This window comes from Amblyomma americanum, chromosome 1, assembly GCF_052857255.1.
Source record: "Amblyomma americanum isolate KBUSLIRL-KWMA chromosome 1, ASM5285725v1, whole genome shotgun sequence".
Classification (NCBI taxonomy): Eukaryota; Metazoa; Arthropoda; class Arachnida; order Ixodida; family Ixodidae; genus Amblyomma; species Amblyomma americanum.
In genome coordinates, this window is record NC_135497.1 from 276,794,907 (window position 1) to 276,816,457 (window position 21,551).

Sequence of the window (21,551 nt, forward strand, 5' to 3'; positions counted from 1 at the left end):
ACCAATATTCCATCTAAGTATTCATCGGCACGCTTGGTGGGAATTTAACAGCCTCTCTCGTCGTCGAGAGTGATGTAAGCATGAAATACTCTTGAGTATCTGGCGCAGCACTGTCGAAGACGGGTTATAAGCCGTATTGACCGCATTCTTCCAATGGTTATTGCCTGATGCTACACCACAATGCAGTGCTGCGGCCGACCTCATAGAAATACTCGGGAGCGAGACAGCTGCCCGGACCCCCTGCTTTACGCCCCTCTCGACATTTTACGCGATAGCGTGTACAGCTCGTTCGGTCGAAAAGCCGTCGGCGTAGTCGGCACCGCGTGGTGCAAATAAGTGGGGGCTGCCTAAAAAAAACCGTTTCACGCCAACCGTTTGCCGCAGTGCGTTCTGGACGGTCTCTTACGATTCAGCGTTTCGTGCAGCATAAACTTACTATTTAAATGGCCACAGAAATGAGTGGTTGAGCTTGGCTTTGCAATGCTTGCACTATGTATAGTACAGGCCACCAAGGGTCCATGCCGCGCACGAGACCTCAAAAGCGAGCGGAGTAGGAGGTAAACTTTTTTTAAAGAAGAGGTCTTAGGCGCGGTTCGGGGTGACGTTCCCCTCCCCGCTGAGGGCTCCTCTTCTAAGCCGGACGCCAGGTGGTCGACCGACGATGTCGTTCGGTGTCCTCTTCGGCCTCCTCCGAGACTCGGAGTTGAACCTCAGGGTCCGAGCTGAGCAGCGCGGCCTCCCACTGCGATTTGGTAAAAGCGAGCGGGAAATTTAGAATACATTTTTTTTAAATTCCGGCTTTCGCGCGAAAACGAGGCATATGACCTCATGTTGTGCAAATGACATCAGGGAAAAAAAGCGAAATCATCAGCGAAAAAAAAGGCGGGGGGCGCTGTTGATACATTTTGATGTCGGTCATTTCTGCGATTGTAGATATGTAATCCAATTTCCCTTGTTTCTGTCAAGAAGCCCAGAGCCGCCCGACTGTCGTATGCGCATGCGATGTGCACACCTATGTATTGATACCTGTTACGAAAAATAAAGCCACTTGTTAGTACCGTTCGTCTTTGTCGTGTGACCCTCCCGTGCTCGTCTCTTTTGCGCTACATCTATATTCAAGTATGTGCCACTATCTAGCCCAGCAACAAGTTGTATTTAAACTTCCTATGCCTCCCAGCGGCTGCATATTACAGACGCTTTCTTCTAATCCTCCTTCAGTTCCCTTCAATATGTCTCATATCTCGGCGGACACTGTATCCATAGGCGCCCGCAGCACCACGGGCAGAGCTCGCATGGGTGAAAACGAAATGAAAATTGGTTTTTGGGGAGAGGAAATGACGCAGTATATGTCCCACACATATCGGGGGACACCTGAACCGCGCCGTAAGGGAAGAGATAAAGGAGGGACTGCGAGAAAGAAGGAAGTAAGAGGAGCCGTAGTGGAGGGCTCCGGAATAAGTTCGACCATTTGGAGATCTTTAACGTGCGCTGACATAGCATAGCACACGGGCGCCTTTGCGTTGCGCCTCCATGGAAACGCGGCCGCCGGGGTCTACTCAGAACCCGGGTACTCCTGCTCAGTAGACGAGCGTTTTAACCACTGAGCCACCGCGGCAAGTTCCCCAAAAACAAATTTTAGAAATCGCCACCCACCCGCCGCGGTGGCTCAGTGGTTAGGGCGCTCGACTACTGATCCGGAGTTCCCGGGTTCGAACCCGACCGCGGCGGCTGCGTTTTTATGGAGGAAAAACGCTAAGGCGCCCGTGTGCTGCGCGATGTCAGTGCACGTTAAAGATCCCCAGGTGGTCGAAATTATTCGGGAGCCCTCCACTACGGCACCTAATTCTTCCTTTCTTCTTTCACTCCCTCTCTTATCCCTTCCCTTACGGGGCGGTTCAGGTGTCCAACGATATATGAGACAGATACTGCGCCATTTCCTTTCCCCAAAAAACCAATTATTATTATTAATCGCCACCCCCAGGTTCGAACGCGACCGCGGCGGCTACGTTTTTATCTAAGCAAAACGCTAAGGCGCCCGTGTGCTGTGCGATCTCGGTGCACGTTAAAGTTTCCCAGGTGGTCGAAATTATGCCGGAGTCCTCCACTACGGCATATATTTCTTCCCTTCTTCTTTCACTCTCTTTATTTCTTCTCTTACGGCGTGGTTCACGTGTCCAAAGATATATGAGACAGATACTGCGCCATTTCCTTTCCCCAAAAACCAATTATTATTATAATTATTACTAATATATCGTCACCCAGGCCCATATCTTCTGGGGCTGCATAGGCGCATATGTTCTGGGGTTGCGCGGGAACCCCGTCCCCACGAACCTTACTGCCACCTCCCTCCGAGGAGGGATGGAACCAACTCCTCCGAAGGCCAGAGATGACAAGCCAACTGGCACTCGTTTCTTGGGCTAAGGAAGTCGCCCCCACCTGGGGGCCATACCAAGCCCACCTGCCCTAAATCCCGACATTCTATGCCAATAATAATAATAATAATTGGTTTTTGGGGAAAGGAAATGGCGCAGTATCTGTCTCATATATCTTTGGACACCTGAACCGCGCCGTAAGGGAAGGGATAGAGGAGGGAGTGAAAGAAGAAAGGAAGAATAGGTGCCGTAGTGGAGGGCTTCGGAATAATTTCGACCACCTGGGGATCATTAACGTGCACTGACATCGCACAGCACACGGGCGCCTTAGCGTTCTTCCTCCATAAAAACGCAGCCGCCGCGGTCGGGTTCGAACCCGGGAACTCCGGATCAGTAGTCGAGCGCCCTAACCACTGAGCCACCGCGGCGGGGTAACATTTATCGGAAACATCCCATCTAAGACACCAGCCGCGCCATCTACCTAATCAATTTTGCACTACTATTGCTATTAACAGCCACCTTTGCTATGTCTGGTATATTTTCATTATATATGTTAATAAGTTTTATAAACATATCCACCACCAGACGACGAATCGTTTCACACCATCTGGAGACCCATGCGACAAACGGTTCGGCCGTAGTGGCCGTCTGAAGGTCCTAGGAATGCACGGATTGGGGGCAGGAATTAAAATTGGTGGTGCGAAGCCCACATACATTTTGGGCTTCATCTCTAATAGTAATTTTATCCTCCTGAACATGCCAAGTCATTTGACACCACTTCTAACATCTGCGACAAACGGGTGGCCTCAAATTTTATGCAAATGGTGGCCCTGGGAGGACGGAGATGTGGGTTTTTCCCACTTCGATGACCACCTCTCTGGCACATGTATAACGGATCGAAAGTGCAGGTATCAATTGACGCGCAACGCGCCCACTGTTGCTATATTTTATGGTGCGGTCGCATGACAACTGTTTTGGTCAATTTGACCTTCACTGCAAACAGACGCGTCCTTAAAAAACGTAAGAGCTCGCGCTCTTACAAGGCCAATGTGCCCTGTGCCCCCTGCCCTGGATACCTTCAGCGCTGAATATGCCGCCCTTTAATAAAGTGGTTCTCTTTCTCAGTGAGTTGAGGACTGGCGTTGCACGGTACACGGGCGTGTTGCCCTTCGCTTCCAATGCTTAATAGAAGTATAGTTTCGCTCTCCCTCGATGGACGCCGAAAACGTAGAAGTGCATTTTACATTTAATGCCACACATATATATATACACACACAACATCCCACAAACTATAAGAACCACTCTGCCGTTCCGATGCCAGTGCTCCAGCCTCTCGCCACTTCTCGGTGGCAGACTAACACATACATGAGACGTGGGAGTCCATTTTACGCACCACCGATCCAGCTCAACAGCATTGGATCGTCGAGCACGCATTGGAGGCCGCACTGGAGGCTGCCAGGACACTGTGGTATTAACGGTAATCACCAGGCCGATGCGGCTGCGCATTCTGCTCACAACGATGGAGTTCTAGTGAGGATCCCAATATCAAGACCTGACGCTGCGTGTGGGCTTCGCCCTTTGGCGCTGGAGCTCACACTTTCAGCGTGGAACACGGGAGAGTTTTGCAAACTCCGCCTCAACGCACTGGACCCTAGACTGCGCCTTCGTTTTCCACATCAGTTAGCACGTCGAGAAGCAACATTGTTTTGCCGTCAATTGATCGGTGTTGCTTTTACCAACCACTATGCTTTCCGGATGGGGATGGCCGACAGTCCTGCCTGTTAAAGCTGTGGTTGTGAGGAGACCATCGCTCATCTTCTCTGTGAGTGTCCTGCATTTGCAAGTGCAAGACATACACTTTATTGTGCCCTGGACCGCCTCGATCCTCGTCTATTAACAGAGCAAAAGATCCTCTGTCCGTGGCCACAGCAGTCGACTGCCATCAAAGCATACAAGGCCCTCTTTGCCTACTTGAGAGCGACTGGATTGAGTAACAAATTGTGACAGCGTTGTGCGTGTGTGTGAGTGTTATGCCTTTTTCCTCTTCTCTCTTCCTCCTTTCAGTCCCCTAATTCCTCTTCCCCAGTGCAGGGTAGCCAACCGGAACCCCTTTCTGGTTAACATCCCTTCTTTCCCTCCTCCTCTTTGTCTATCTACTTTCGGGCGTTATTTTCCCTCTTTTGGTGTAATAAATTTTTTATCATAATGTACCGTCAGGTTCCGCTTACCTACAATCCTAAGAGCGCGCTCTCAATCTCGGGCACACTGCGCGAAAATAGTCCGAGTCTGAGTTGCCTTTAACGAGCCCAGTGTGAGGTTGTACCCGAACGCTTAAACAGGAGCGCCGTGTCTCTAGCAGCGATGGCAAAAGAACCGAGGGCTGGCCGAAACGCGAAGCCACTATGAGAAAAATTGACAGTGGTTTAGCTCTGGCTAACCCTAGTTGAATTGCTAAAACTTCGTATCCGCGGCACACCTATGCGGCGTCTTATTACGACGCTCTCGAGAAAAAACGGGTCTCTTCCGCAGTTGAAGAATCACTCCGGGGTGTGACGCGACTTCTTCTAGCCGCATCTTCGTTACGACGCTTCTCGAGTCGTGTGACGGGCTCTTCTGGCGTTTCTTGAGCGCGTTGTCTTCCTCGCTTTGTTCTGTCGCTGATGCGTCTCTTTCGCGAACTCCATAACGACTACAATACACTGAGGCAAAGTGCACACACACACACACACACACACACACACACACACACACACACACACACACACACACACACACACACACACACACACACACACACACACACACACACACACACACACACACACACACACACACACACACACACACACACACACACACACACACACACACACACACACACACACACACACACACACACACACACACACACACACACACATATATATATATATATATATATATACCCCGAGAGGCGACACCTCCTCTCCCTCTAACCCTGCGGAGCACATCTGTTGGAGCGATCGGCGACGGCGGCGCCATCTGTTCGAGCGCGGCTGCGGTTTTGATTAGCAATGCCGAAGCCGACATACTACATAAAACATACAACACACGGAATACGGCATACGGCGCGACGAACCGAAATGGCTCGCTGGCTGGCGTAGTAAAGCTTTCGCTTTAAAAATTATCAAATATGTAAAACAGCGAAAGCTCTGAGGCCCAAAAATTGAAGGACGCTTTAGCTTCGTCTTTAAGAGTGAGAAGTGACAGTGTGTCGCAGCTTTGCCGATTAGTACACGGGACGCCATCGCGCGTTCGGCGCGACGCGTGGCCGGTTGGAGAATTTAAGGAAAAGACGCCTGTCTCACATATCTCGGCGGACGCCCGAACCGGGTCCTAAGGGATGGGAAATGAAAGGAACAATTGCTTTTAAGGAAAGGAAATGACGCCTGTGTCACATATCTCGCTGGACATCCGGATCGCGCCGTAAAGGTAGGAAAAGTCGACCAATCAATCGATCAATGATCGATCATTAAATCCATCCATCCATCCATCCATCCATCCATCCATCCATCCATCCATCCATCCATCCATCCATCCATCCATCCATCCATCCATCCATCCATCCATCCATCCATCCATCCATCCATCAATAAATCAATGCATAACGCTTTCGCGTTAAAATCTTTTCTCTTAAGGCACGATTCAGGTGTCCACCGAGATGCGCCATTTTTCGCTCACGGCTAAAGGCGCCGCCGACACCGGCTTTTCTGCGACGCGAGCTCCTTAACGTTGTCGCGCTAGAACCAGTGCGGCGCTCGTTCACGCGCACAGACGCCGGGAACAAACCGTTCGCTCACATCCATGTGGACCCCATCCCGAAGAACGTGCACCCCGAATACAACCAAGAACGGCGGCAGGCACGGGCCCAGGCCCTCATCGAGAAACACGCCCAAGACCCGCACGCCCGGTACGTGGACGCAGCGGAATACAAACGAGAAGGCTTCGCGGCAGTGGTCGTTGCGGCGGCTACCGGCACCACGACAACGGCAGCGAGCGTGCGGTGCACGGACGCCACAGACGCCGAGGAGGTTGCCATCGCTCTGGCGATCTCCGAGGCCGAGTGTCACACCGTGCTCAGTGACTCGAGGAACGCCGTGCGCAACTTTGCCAAGGGGCGAGTGAGCGCGCCGGCGGCCGCCATCATCGGCAAGCTCCAGCCCCAAGACCGCCGCAGCACCATCCGTATCAAGTGGTTCCCGGCGCACGCGGGCGAGTGTGCATCCTCGCCGAACCACAACGAGACTGCCCATTCGGCGGCGCGAGCGCTTACCCTCCGCGCCCCCGAGAGTGACCGTTCCGTGTGGTGGTTCGAAACCAAGGACCGCGTAACCAGTTATGGCGAAGTTACCATGTGTTACCGCCTAGCTCGACGGACAATGCCGCCTCCCCACCCGGCACTCAGTCGGGAGGAGACCGTCATCCTAAGACAGATACAGACCGGGTCACTCCTCGCCCCGGCAGTGCTACACGTACTTCACCCAGAACTCTATCCGACCGATGTGTGCAATGTTTGTGCAGCTGGTCCGGCGGACCAATGGCACATCATGTGGGACTGTGCCAGGTTCCCGACCGAGGCTACCTCCAGGATATACCCGCCCGAACTTCAAAGTGCAGTGCAGTCTGCAGACAAGGACATTCAACTATGGGCCGTCCAGCAGGCCCGGGGTGCGCTCGAAAAGCACAAGCCTCACGACCCACCACAAACGGGCCGAACGGGGGTAGTGCAGAGGAGGGCATAACCCCGGGTCGACGCTTGGCCAACGTCACGACGCGTCAAACCGTCGGTTGCCGGCATTTTCAATAAAGTTTTTCCTACCTACCTACCGTTCGCCGAAAGAGCGAACGCGAAAAATCATCTACTCTCTCCCTCCAGTTTTCGACTTTCGAGCATTGCGAAACCAACGTGGCAACCACAGACAACACGAACACACCGTTACTGCGTCTTTCCTCTCCTCCGTTCCTCCTTTCCTCCTCCTCTTTTTCCCTCTCTCTCTCGAGCCGAACAGATGCGACAGGGAACGAAGCCAGAGGCCACTGTGGACGCTCAGTGTGTGATTGCTGGCACGCCGCTAAGCAGGGAGACCAGAACGGAATATTGAATCGATGGAGCTTTCGGGAGTCATCCCCTCTGTGTCTTCAATGCAGGTATTTATGCACTGTAATATGCGCGCAATATCTTTACGCGATTGAGTGGCAATTTTTTACGTTATGGGGCACGGTTGCGAGTTTTGCACCCTGCAGAGCATTGGCAGTAGCTAGGCCTAATGCCACCATGACTGCGATGGCTCCCAGCGTTCGTTCGAACCTGAGTGCATAATGTTGAGAGTGCGCTTTTATTGTGCCCAAAACTGTGTCGCCGAGCAAACTGTTTGTGCCTGGTCGAACGGAATTTCTCGTAGTAACAAAAACATGTCCGTAGCCGTCACATTTAGCGGCCCCGTCATAAACGTGGAAACGCCGAAGATATGCTGCAGGCGGTTCATTGGCCCAGAGAGATTTCTTTCGTCAAACGCGCGCACGCTACCACCGCCCTTTGTTTACTTCAGCGATCATCGTGCCGGTGCCACTGCGAAGCTGAATATATCTAGCAGTTGTTGCTTGTTCATTACTGAAGAATACGTGGCCACAATCGAGCACAGGCTTCGAGTGTTAGCGAAGCTTCAAAAAACTAGGTGGATAAAAAAGTTTATTGAAGCCTGCTTGAGTTAGATGGGATCGGCTAGCGTCTCTCGCGGCAAGCTTCGGCATGGAGTCCGTCGCCTTGGCCAAGATAGTGGCCCGCCTTATGACTGATCGTCCCTGGGGCGTTGAGTACATGGTCTGTGTCGTTGCGACCCAAAGTCTCAGCGGGGAATCTGTGGGTGCTCGCAGCTTGAACTCTTGGGATTTTTAAAAATGTATTGTAAATTTCCCGCTCGCTCTAGAGGTCTCGTACGCGGCATGAAAGCTCGGTGACTTGTACTCTACGTAGTGCAAGCATTTTAAAAACCAACCTCGAACACAATTCTCTGTGGCAGTTTAAGCCGAACACTTAGGAAGTGTTCGCAGAGAATTTTCATACCCTCTGCTCGCGGGTTCATACCCTCTGCTCTCAGTCTCAGCGGCGCCCGCGGAAAGCTCGCCCGCGTGAAGCTATAGGGAACGCTCGCTTTCTGTTCTTCGATCACGTGACGCATCCAACTGCCCGCCAGGCTTTCTCACCGATCGCGCCGTTTGTCGGCTTGACCACGTAAGATATTGGACCCTTCACGTGATAGCACGACAGAGTCAGCAGGTAATGATGTGTTGAAGCCGCCGCGCTGAATTACGGCTGCCAAAAGAATACGGAAGCCACGCATGCTCAGCTGACAGTAGCATTTACTGAGGTCGATTTGAGCTTCTCATCTCGATTTAAGCGTGGAATGCTTCTCGTGGTGGAGCTTTGTCGACCCCTTTGCAAAGACCTGGTAATTGGTTTTGTGGAGGGGCAAGACCAGTAACTGTAACTTCTTGGTGGACACATCAGCTGAGCGCTGAGGGAAGGGAGGAACGTGGGAATGAAATAAGAACGAGAGAAAGAGCGTGGTAGAGAAGGGCTGCTCCACGATAATTTCAACCACCTTGGGGTCTTTACGTGCACTCTGCACAGCACACGAATGCCTCTGCGCTTCGCTTCAACTGACACACGGCGGCCGCGGAAGGCCCGGAATGCTCCGCGGTGGTTTGCGGTTCCCGTAACCTGACACGACGGTAACCGGGTCAGCGACATTTGCATAGTTGGCATGGTCTCAGATCCTTAACCAACGGAAATCAGTGCTGGCCGATAAAACGCTTCCACCGCGCTGAATAGTTTGTCACTACGAGTCGGCATAGTTGCCTCTGCAAGTTCAGGCTGTTTCCTTTATGCTTCGTTTAAGTCGAAGGGGGGGGGGGGGGGGGTGAGCAGGCGCGACGCTGCACGGTGGCGTTGCCTTCGGCAGTGTGCACCCGCACACCGTTGCGTGTCTCGAAGCATGGCGGCATCGCGACGCAGTATACTTGTATGGTGCGGTTGCGGAATGCAAGGAGCTCATAGGTCAACGGCTGGGCTTGTTCCCGCGCAGGGCTTTATCCGGATAAATAGGTGCGGGGAACCCAGGCGTGCACCGCGACGCAGGGACACGACAACGAAAAAAGAGTCAACATGGACGGTGATTCGTGAGCTCTGCCAGAAGTGTTCTTTGCTCCGTTACCCTCTGGCCGCTACTCTCTAAGGCTAACATGTTGGGATTTGTCTTACAATTAATTTCTGTTAAAAACTCCTCGACTACGCTCGTAATATTCTTCATGCTTGGTTGATTTGCATGGAGAATTAGGTCGCAATTTTTTGCAGTTTTTCCTCCATTTTCAATTTTCATTTCATGTGTAACCCACCGTTATTTTTTTACATATCGTAACGGCTTTCGGCTCCTGACCACAAGCGACATGCAATGTTGTTGTTGCGACTAAATTAGTGGTTTTTAAGGAAAAGAAATGGCGAAGTAACTTTCTCACTTCTCAGTGGGCACCTCAGCTCGGTGTCTCCCTCCATCAGTGTACACCATACGTTTTAACGGGGCAGCGTTAAGGAGCTCGTGTCGCAGATATACTGGTGTCGGAGTTGTTGGCGTTGTAAAACGAGATCCTACAAATAAAAATTTTTCGGCAGACACCCGCCGCGGTGGCTCAGTGGTTAGAGCGCTCGGCTACTGATCCGAAGTTCCCGTGTTCGAACCCGACCGCGGCGGCTGCGTTTTTATGGAGGCAAATTAAAGAACCGCTAAGGCACTCGTGTGCTGTGCGATGCCAGTGCACATTAAAAATCACCAGGTGGTCGAAATTATTCCGGAGCTCTTCAGTACAGCAGCTCTCTCATCTTCCTTTCTTCTTTCGCTCCCTCCTTTATGCCTTCCCTTACGGCGCGGTTCAGGTATCCCCAACGATATAGAGACAGATACTGCGTCATTTCCTTTCCTCCAAAACCAATTATTATTATTGCAGAGATAGGGGGGAATTGCGCCTTTCAGGTTGCAGACTCAGAACACGCTACGAAGGCTCGTTGGTTCGGAAATGAATGTGAACCTAGTGCATGCGTTTTGGTGCTTGAGTCCGTGAAGTGTCTTTGAGCACTGATAAGTACAAGACTAATTATGAGCATGTGAATTTTGAAACGCGACCCGATAACAATCGCGTTCTACTCTATAAAGCATTTAAAATGACTGCCATGGGCTGTGGCGAAGCAGCGCCACCTATTTTGTAGAGATAAAAGCACATTTCAAGGGCTGAGCTATTTTGCCGTGTTTTTTACTATGTGCATGTGTGTTCATCTTTCTCCAAGTTGTTCTTCAGCCACTGTATCTTAATTAATGTTGATATTATTGGTAGTGTTGATAATGCTAATATTGAATATGAACCCTGCACCTTGTATTTCTTGTTGATGTTACTAACCACTATTATGTAGCGACTGCTCTCCCCCCTTACGTAATAGCATAAGCAATGAGCAATGATGATAATGATGAAGGAAATGCGAATAGCTTGCGCTGAGGCGCGATAAGCAGTTTTATGACCGTGTTCAGTTTCAGTTTGGGTGTATGGAGTTCTTTCTCGCAAAGCAATTCAGGCTTTGAGGGACGCCGTAGTTGAGGGCTTCGGTAATTTCGGTACCTGGGGTTCTTTAACGTGCACTGACACCGCACAGGGCTTGTGGATTTTAACTTGGAAGAGCGTCAGACGAAATCTTTGAATACCTCAACTTGTCTGAACGCGGAGGCCGGTGATAACACGACGGTTTCACCCCTGCGGCTTGCAGCGTGGGTGCAACCCTTCGCGCCCTCTTCAGGCTTCAGACGGGCAGGCAGTGGCAACCGGACCTGTGTGCGTCGTGTTTTGTGCGAGTGTCAACCATTGCGATGTCACGGAACCCGCACCGCCCGAGCGCCTGTGATGTACGGCGTCGGTATGCTGTAGTGGTCAGCGAATGCGACGCCAACAGACACAAGACCTCCATTACGGCCTCTCTCTCTCTGTATTTTCTCTTTGACTCGAAACTTCCTTCACCGATATGTGAGACAGTTATTGCGACTTTCCTTTCCTCTAAAATCACAACGGAGACGCGCAACGGCCAGCCAATTCAACGAGCACCGTCAGTGCTGCCCGTTCGTGATCTCTTCGGCCGGCTGATGGGCTGTTTTGAGAGACTGGCTAGAGAGTCCGCGATTTGTACAACGGGAAAGGCATCGCTCTGGACGGGTGATGGCATTCCTTGGACTACCTGGCAGCGCTGCAAAACGCTGTCGGTTCCACTCTTAAAGGCGAAGCCGAAGCGTCCTCCAAGATTGAAGCGAAAAGATTCACTACGCTAGTCAACACCGCGCTTAGCGCGAGCCGGCGTATGTCGGAGCCCGAGTGACGTCACGCACGGCGCAGGTAGCCACAGCCGACTTCGTCGCCTTATCTATCACTCTCGCTCCCCAGTCACACCGAGCCACAGGTGTTCCGCCACTGCGCAGCGCCGCGCCTTTCCTCAAAATGCAACTTTCAGTTTTCTCTTTCTTCATTCCCTTCCTCCTTTATCCCTTCCTTTACGGCACGGCTCGGGTGTCCAGCGAGATATGTGAGACGGTTACTGTGCCATTTCCTTTCCACAAAAACCAAACAAAACAAGTGAGCTGCCGGCGTTCATAGAAGTCATTTGCGTTGACAACTTTGCAAAGGCTGTTCATTTTCACGAAAGGAAGGGCGCACAACCGGCTCCGTCGGTCAGTGGAGACCTCAACCTCGCTTTCATGTACATGGCGTTGGTGTCCAAAGCCTGCTTGATTGCGTTCCACACTCTGGATAGGCAGCGCGCCCTTCCTGCCACCCTGGGAGGTCGCATGCAGTTAATGGTTGATCGCGGGAGATTGATCACCAAATGAACGCTGCGGCCTAGGCATTACTGCAGTGCCGCATGTCAGCCACAACGCTATTAGCGCTAATATATTTATTCCACATCTCTCTCTCTCTCTCTCACCACGAATCAAAGCACGAATGAGGCGGCCACATATCCATGGAGCCAGTTATGCGCACTTCCTTTGCTCGAAGTCGTCGCCGTCTAGGACGTTGCCAACGCCAACGCCAATGCACACAGTGAACGGCGATATTTTTTGCTTTGTATATCATGGATTAACTGAGCCAATCCACATTTTTTTTGTTGCTTTGCGGTAGAGGACGAATTCGGATTTCTTAGGAGAGTATTGTAGGCCATATGTGGCGGTGTATCGTTCTACTGCTTCGGTCGCTTGCTACTGGCGATTTTGTGTGCCAGCGTCTGAGCCGATGCCGGACAAAATGGTGATATTTCCGGCGTAAAGTGCGTGTCCTACGCCCGCAATATTTTCAGAATTTTTGGTAGGTGTATTAGAGCGATGCTAAAGCGCATCGGGGTTAGGACGGTTTCCTCTCGTGAGCGAGCTTATCTCGAGGGTAGACATGCGTCCGCTGAGGAAGTTTAGAAGGCAGTTCTACAGCCAGGGTCCGCATTTCGCATTTTACTTCTTGCAGGTTTTTAGAATGGCGGTGTGGTGTAAGTAGTCGAATGCACCTTTGTGGTCAAAGACATGTATGGCTTTGGTGCTTGTTCGGTTGATTTGTTCTCGGATGTCACCTTTGAGTTCAAGTAGGGCATTTTCGGTCGGTAGGTGAGAGAGAAAACCGTGCATGATGGTGGGTGGGGGTCTTCCTTGCCCAGGTACATCTGTAGCCTGTTGTGGACTACATGCTCCATGGTTTTCCCGACGCATGTAAGGAAGGTCGGTCTAAGGTTGGAAATGAGGGGTTTCCTTTGTTTCAGAATGAAGCGCTGCTTTCGATTCGTGGGATATGGTTCCGATTACGAGCATTGATTGATTTCTGCAAGAGCTGTGATGGACCGGTTGTGTAGGTAAAAGGATAGCTTTGCCGGTGATTTTGGAAATTTCGGAGAATTCTTGTCAATGAGTCTCTGGCGACACACTCTGCGCACATTTCCGCGCAGCCTTTATCTATCATCCGGCCGAGCGTAACAAGGCCACACGCTGGACCACGTTCCCGATAAAACCCAGCGCCACCGCTGCGTCACCCGAGGCATGCGTCACCGACGGCAGATACAAAAACAGGCAAACAGGCAAAAAAGGCGCAAGTATGCTCGTCTGCTGCCATCAGCAATCGAATAAACTCTTGTTTCTTTTTTTATTTTGAGATTCGTCCTTCGGCCGAAATGACACGCCACAAGTGCATCTCCCGTGCGATACCGATCAGCAGGCAAGCTCATTCTATTTTCCAGCAAGTCGCCTTTTGGTGCGAAAACACTACTAGCAAAGCTGAACAACTAGGGGTATTTGTGAAGCCTTAACCTTTGGCCTTGACCTTGAACATTGACCTTGACCTTGCATGTGGTTGCCTTTGAGCCGGTATTGCCTCAACTGCTTTCGCTAGTCCTGCTCGGTTCAACTAAGTTAAAACCCTTCTTTTTTTGACATACTCCCATTAACTTTGCTCTCGGACACGCCGGCAAGCATGGACCTTAGTTTCCTAAATATAGCGCCAGCGTTTATGCTACAGATATTTCGTTTACCATGGTTCTCAAGGCTGAAACCCACGGGGGTCATTAAGCACCGAAAACAACACATGTGTGGTTTCCTCAGATTGTCCCTAGTGCAGTTGGAGGAATTAGCCGAATTTTGGAGCCAACGGGACCTGCAGCTTAAGTCTGTTTCCGAAGGAAGGGGAAGACAGCGTGAATATAGGGAATGTATGGATATAGTGCCTAATTGGTTCTCCTGCACTTTAGGAGGAGGATAAAAGGAGCAAAAGGGAATGAAAAAGTTGGACCCGGCCTGTCCTTAGGACGTGACCGTGGACATGGTCCATCGTGGGGATTAAAAACAAAAAGAAATAAAAAAATATTGGATATCCTTAGTTCGAGTGCGAGTGGCCACTGATAAAAATGCCACCAATGTGTCGAGCTTTTTGCAAGTAGCAGTGACTTTGTCTTGATGGGAGTGTCGGGCGCGTCCGTTGGCTCGCTCCGGACGAGTAAAACGAGCGGTGTGTTTGTGTGGACGTTCGCGCGGCCCAGGCGTAAACGGATGGGAGACCCCCCGAGTGGTGTGAAGGGGGGCCGGTAGCGGCGCCTGAAGGAAGGCGAAGGCCCGAAAATGATCGGCAGCCCCATGGACGCCGCGGCTATGTGCGTGTATGCGCGGGCGATCCGGCGCGCCTATGAAACGGCCGCGTGCACTGGCCGAGGAGGCGGGTACGCGGCTGCCGGTCGGGGCGAGATGCTGGCCGCTGCGAAATACGCCCGAGAAGGGTCTTGCCCGATAAGAGCAAGGTCTGAGCCTTGGAGAGGTGGCGCCTCCGTAATGACCGTCGAATTACGGGAACCAGTGAAGATACCTTGACAAGGAACCGACTGAAGGGAGCAGCGGGGAAGCAAGGACGAGAGAGAGCAAGCTGGAACGTAGGACCGGGAGGAGAGGAGAGAATACCGAGAAGAACGGGACAGACTGGTGGTGGATGCCGAGACGAGAGGCCGCATCCCGACGGCCGAGTGGTGTCACCGCAATTGTGAATAGAGGCGAATAAATTCGCCACTATGTAATCGGAATGTTTGATGTGGTCTGACTGAATCGGGAGGACAGGAAAACAAAATAGAGGAGGGTGGAAGGAGCCTGCCTGACAAGGAGGACAGCTGTATGGGATGCACATGGTGGCGCCGAGCAACAAGTTCATGCCTGCTAAATATCTCGATGCTTTGCATTGCTGTTTTTACCTGGCGGCCGGAGTCTTCACTGCAGAGCGATTTGGTCGCTCAACATTTCAGGAAATCGGATCATGTGGGGATCATGCTGCTACCGACTCCTGGACCAAGGGCCAGGTGCCCACTGAAGCCGGCCAAGTCATTACGCAAGTTATGCGCAGTGACGAGGTATTACAGGTGATAAATAGATACGTATTAGATCTGAAACTAAACCGCATTATTGACGTATGAAAACGTTTGTTTCGAATGCACGCAGGCGGGGATGAACAAGGTTCCGCTCTGACAGCCTTGTCAGTGGTCACCAACCAGAAACATGCAAAGCTAAAGCGACATTAATCTTGAAATGCACTTCGGTGGCCGCATTTCGATGGAGGCAAAACTCAAAGGCGCCCATGTGCTGTGCGACGTCAGTGCTCGTTAAGAACCCCAGATGGTTGAAATTATTGTAGAGCACTCCACTGCAGCACCTCTTTCTCTGATTCTTCCATTCCCACCTTCCCTTAAGACGACGTGGTTGATGTCCAGGAGGACAATCACTGCACAATTCCCTTTCCTCCAATACCGGTTTTCAGTGTCAATTTTCATTTACCCCGACGGTAGCCTATAGCGATTTGATCATCCGTCTCGTATGTGGGAGATGCGGGACACGATCGCCATTCCACGTGTATCCAGAGTTTCCCAGTGTACAAACTTTTTTTAATTCAGACGAAAATTGCGTGGCACTGAGATTCGAATCCCGGTCCTCTTGCACGTGCGGTGGATCCTCTACCCCTATGTCATCGCTCTTGGTAACCTTAACGCCCTAAGCGAAACGGACTGGATTGCTAGAGAATGCAAGCGTAGCAGGCGTTGGCATAAAGTTAGGTGGTGGATGAGATTAAAAAGTTTGCTGGGAGGTGGTGACCACATAAATGGGAGCTGCCTTTTCCCTGCAGTTGGTGCATTCAATGTGGTGATGATCATAGGAAAATGTTTCCGGTGAAGCGCATAGAAAAATCGGTCGTTGGTCGCACTTCGTGCAGGCCAATAAGGTTATCTCTGTCTCTTTGGCCGAGCTGCCAAAGCGAAATCATCGATATCAACGTCACCAGCTCTGCTAATTTTATAGAAAAATAGCCTGTTATGGAAATTTTATTGTTCAATAAAACACGTCGCAGTTCTGGTTAGTGATCCATTGTTTCTAGAGAAGTAATTCAGCGCTATTTGTTTGAGACGAGCACATACACAGGCATGACAGGAGAGGCGCTGGTGGAAACTGTTCTCTATGTATACCCTGATCCTTGGTGTCATTACCTGCACTGATCGTGAGCCTATCCTCTTGCTTTTCCATGCGCAGATGTCCCCTCCTGGATCTCATGAGGCCGCTGCTGCATCTGGAAATGGAACTCGTTCCCAAGCAGACCATGTGGAAGATGCAGGAAGTTGGGAAATGTTGATCCAAGAGTTCGTCCGAGACCTCAAGGACCAGTCGATGAGGGAGGAGCCTCTTCCGGACAACTCTAAGAAGCAAGGTTAGCCGACCACACCGCGGCGCTAGCGTGGTTGCTGCGAGTAGTATAGTGTAGCGTGCAACCTGGTTTAGGAAGAAGGCAGCCAGATTGTTATTGCGAGAGGATGATGAAAAGTTATCGACCATACTAAGACGAAAATTGATGAAAGTTTCTGTATTGAACGTATTTAGCCCGACATTCCACACCCTTTGCACACCGCATCTGAATTTTGTTTAACCGTCCAGCGCAGAGGTTTCTTCAACTCACCGTAAATTGCTAACATACCATCTACCGCTTTATTTTTATCCCTTCAAGGTCTTTTATGAAGCTTGGAAAGAGGAAGTAATCATAGCAGCGTTTCGAGAGCAGCGTAAGTTAAAACGAGGAAAGCTGCGAAACTATGTCTTCCTCTTGGGAAAAGATGCACGATTAAAGTCCTGTCAACTCTGTAGATGTAAAATTTGAGCCCCTGAGAAATGCTGTTAGAGAGAAAATGGTAGGATTTTAACGTCGTTAAACCGACTAGGAGGTGCGGAAGCACTTGAGGCAGCAACACTTCAAACGCAACAGCAAGCAAGATCGGGGGGAATGCCAGTACCGCGCCCTGACGGAGCAGCTACGCAAGGCTGCCGCCGCTGGCGCTCCTCCAATGGGCAAATATTGAAGCTCCACACATACCTCTGGTTTTTCACTTATGCTATTGAAGGAGTGCTTTCGTACCAAAAGGCCAGCTACAACTCACCCGCAGTCACACCCGATGAAGGAACCGAGTGAGTTCCGAAACGTCATGTTATTTCATTGTTTATTTGGCGTTATTTTTTAAGTTCAAAAGCGTTGAAGTTCCATGCGCATTCCAAACATTGTGCATGTGACAAATCGCAGGTGCCAAGGACCGAGTGGATGCCGAGAAAGAAAAAGAAAGGGAGGAGGAGTTGCCGCCCCGCCGCCGCCGCAAACGGCGAGCGATATTCAAGCGGTTGGGGAGCGTAGGGAGGCCACGTTACAGGGCAAAGGTTAAGGAACCTACATTTCCTTGTCACCGCTGCCCCGCCAGGTTCAGATTCATGCACGAGCTGGAGTGCCACATTGCGGAGCACACCGGACGACCACTTCCACTTCTTCCGTGCCGCTTCTGCCCGCTGGAGTTCAAGACGGGCCGCATGCTGTCCAGCCACATCTCCAGGAAGCACGGGCGCCCATAGATATCGGATTTCGCAGAATGCCGCCCTTAAAAATCGCAGTTGGATTAAAGGGGTTTTGTGCACCAAGAACTTTTAACGGATCCCGTTTTATTCAATGAAGTGAAGTAGCAGTCACTGACCATAGTCGAAAAAAGAAAGACGTTTCGAAACCCGTACGGGTTTCTTGTTCACAGTGAGCAGGACAAGAGCGGTGGCGAATTTATATCCGGAGAATGTGACGTAAAGATCGGGCGTAGATGCCTGGCATGGGGCCAGCGTTCTTGTTTAATGTTGCTTGTGATGTTTGGATGAATAGCGATTCCAGCAGAAGGCGCGTCGTCAGGTTTCTTTCCTTAGATAAGATGGAGGCATTGGCCCAGTCAATCCGGTGGCCAGTGTCGTGTGCATGACCCGCCAGCGCATTTGTGGCATGCTTTTTGTTTTTTACATCACGTTGGTGGTCCTTTATGCGTCTTGAGAACTTCCCTGTCTCACCGATGTAGGCATGATTGCAGTTCAGGCATGGTATTTTGTAGACGACTCCTGGAAACTGCTCATTTGGTAGTCGGTCTTTCACATTCATTAGCTGATTCCGCAGCTTGCTGACAGGCATGTGGGCCACGCGTAAGTCGTATTTTGAGAACACACGAGACAACGCTTCGCTGATACCAGGCATGTATGGAATGCCTGCTCGTGTTCGATACGTCCTACAATCAGTGGTAGCTGGATGTGCAGCTCGTTCTTGTAGCTTTGATATGAAGCGGCTCGGATAACCGTTGGCTGACAGTTCTTCGTGCACTCTTTTTAACTCCTTTTCTTGATCTTCTCGGCTTTTGCAGACACGTGTCGCACGTTTGGTCAGTGATGTGACGACGGAGGCTTTGTGCGCAACTGGATGATTGGAATGAAAATTTAAGTACTGGGCTGTGTGCGTAGGCTTTCTGTACACAGAGAACGAAAGGCGATTGTCCCTCCGCTCGACCAGGACATCCAAGAAGGGAAGGCGGTTTTCTTGCTCAAACTCGGCCGTGAACTTCAAGCTTGGTTCAACACTGTTTAGTTCATGTAGAAACCGCGACGCGTCCTCTTTCCTTAATATGCAAAAACAGTCGTCGACATACCGGTAGAAGACCTTGGGTGCTGGAGTGAAAGCATTCAATACCTTGTCCTCTAGTGCTTCCATGACTAGGTTTGCTGTGGTGACCGATATGGAAGCGCCCATCGCAGTGCCTTGGGTCTGTCTGTAGAATTTTGAATTAAAGGAAAAATACGTATTGCTTAGGCAGAACCGTAGCAGTGTGCTCAGCTCTGGAACGTCGAAGGGCGTACGACTTGCCAGATTGCGGTCCTTCTCCAACGCTTCCTCGCACGTGGAAACGGCTAGGTCAACCGGGTGAAGAGTGCCGTGACGTCACGGCACTCTTCACCAGTGTCCCGGTTGACCTAGCCGTTTCCACGTGCGAGGAAGCGTTGGAGAAGGACCGCAATCTGGCAAGTCGTACGCCCTTCGACGTTCCAGAGCTGAGCACACTGCTACGGTTCTGCCTAAGCAATACGTATTTTTCCTTTAATTCAAAATTCTACAGACAGACCCAAGGCACTGCGATGGGCGCTTCCATATCGGTCACCACAGCAAACCTAGTCATGGAAGCACTAGAGGACAAGGTATTGAATGCTTTCACTCCAGCACCCAAGGTCTTCTACCGGTATGTCGACGACTGTTTTTGCATATTAAGGAAAGAGGACGCGTCGCGGTTTCTACATGAACTAAACAGTGTTGAACCAAGCTTGAAGTTCACGGCCGAGTTTGAGCAAGAAAACCGCCTTCCCTTCTTGGATGTCCTGGTCGAGCGGAGGGACAATCGCCTTTCGTTCTCTGTGTACAGAAAGCCTACGCACACAGCCCAGTACTTAAATTTTCATTCCAATCATCCAGTTGCGCACAAAGCCTCCGTCGTCACATCACTGACCAAACGTGCGACACGTGTCTGCAAAAGCTGAGAAGATCAAGAAAAGGAGTTAAAAAGAGTGCACGAAGAACTGTCAGCCAACGGTTATCCGAGCCGCTTCATATCAAAGCTACAAGAACGAGCTGCACATCCAGCTACCACTGATTGTAGGACGTATCGAACACGAGCAGGCATTCCATACATGCCTGGTATCAGCGAAGCGTTGTCTCGTGTGTTCTCAAAATACGACTTACGCGTGGCCCACATGCCTGTCAGCAAGCTGCGGAATCAGCTAATGAATGTGAAAGACCGACTACCAAATGAGCAGTTTCCAGGAGTCGTCTACAAAATACCATGCCTGAACTGCAATCATGCCTACATCGGTGAGACAGGGAAGTTCTCAAGACGCATAAAGGACCACCAACGTGATGTAAAAAACAAAAAGCATGCCACAAATGCGCTGACGGGTCATGCACACGACACTGGCCACCAGATTGACTGGGCCAATGCCTCCATCTTATCTAAGGAAAGAAACCTGACGACGCGCCTTCTGCTGGAATCGCTATTCATCCAAACATCACAAGCAACATTAAACAAGAACGCTGGCCCCATGCCAGGCATCTACGCCCGATCTTTACGTCACATTCTCCGGATATAAATTCGCCACCGCTCTTGTCCTGCTCACTGTGAACAAGAAACCCGTACGGGTTTCGAAACGTCTTTCTTTTTTCGACTATGGTCAGTGACTGCTACTTCACTTCATTGCATCACCATGCCCTGACCAGACGGATTTCCGTCGAACTCTTGACTACATCCCGTTTTATTCAGGTCATGTTTAATACAGGCAGATTCCATTTGGGTGTGGACCAGTTTTGAGCAGGTTATGCTTTGTCAAAGTGTATTCTATATACCGCAACTTCAACGGTGCCTTATTTAGAGCTCTTCTGTAATTATGCAAACATATGAAAGCAGTACTGAATAGAAGGGATTCAAGACCAAAGCGCAGTGTATATGTGTTAACCGTTCTGTTTGTAGTGCTTTTACTCAATTGGCTTCAAAATTTTTTGGATATCTTGTATTAGCTCACCGAGATAATGGTACGCTTTCTTTTGTCTTACAGCCACACTGACTTTGTGTTGGATGATATGGCATGAAGTGCACAAACGCACCTGTAAAAATAAAGTGATTACTCTGCCAATGTTTTTCTCGTGTTGGCACTGAATACTTTTTGTAGGTACAACAGAATTTCAATTGTCACTAAGCTAATCCAGAGAAAATAATCTTGCAAACGGGAAAAAAAAGGATCGGATTTCATTACAAAACCGCATGAGCTGCAATTTGAGAGGCTTACAAACTACCACATACCATACAGTCATGTGTTCCCGGTCATAGTCCAGCAAGTCATATGGTTAGTCGTCTGGACATTACAATAAAGCGGCAACGCAAAGCTAACTATTGGGGCAATGCAGCTATAAGTAATTTTAGGTCTAGCGTTGTCTATGGTATAAACCATAAAACATTCTACAGGAGTATAAGTACAAGAAGAATTTTATTCCTGAAATCTGTGTGAAACGACGTTGACTCCTGGAAGATACTTTCTATTCTTCAGTCGCGCACTGCGCGGTCGCAGTCCGACAGTGGCTTTAGCAGCCGGGACACAACAAAAACCGAAGGTCTTAAGTGCGAGATGACCACTGGGGAGCTCCGGACGCCCATGCGACAATGATTCGTTCTGCACC

At 50.5% G+C, this 21,551-nt stretch overlaps 1 protein-coding gene across 1 annotated transcript; it reads left to right on the plus strand.

Moving 5' to 3' along the window:
- Nucleotides 1–7,461: 7,461 nt before the first annotated feature.
- On the plus strand, nt 7,462–17,892 carry LOC144097283 (uncharacterized). Its single transcript, XM_077630031.1, has 3 exons — nt 7,462–7,559; nt 16,529–16,703; nt 17,565–17,892. The coding sequence occupies exons 1-3, from the start codon at nt 7,518–7,520 to the stop codon at nt 17,882–17,884; spliced, it is 537 nt and encodes a 178-aa protein (XP_077486157.1). The 5' UTR covers nt 7,462–7,517; the 3' UTR covers nt 17,885–17,892.
- Nucleotides 17,893–21,551: the final 3,659 nt, after the last annotated feature.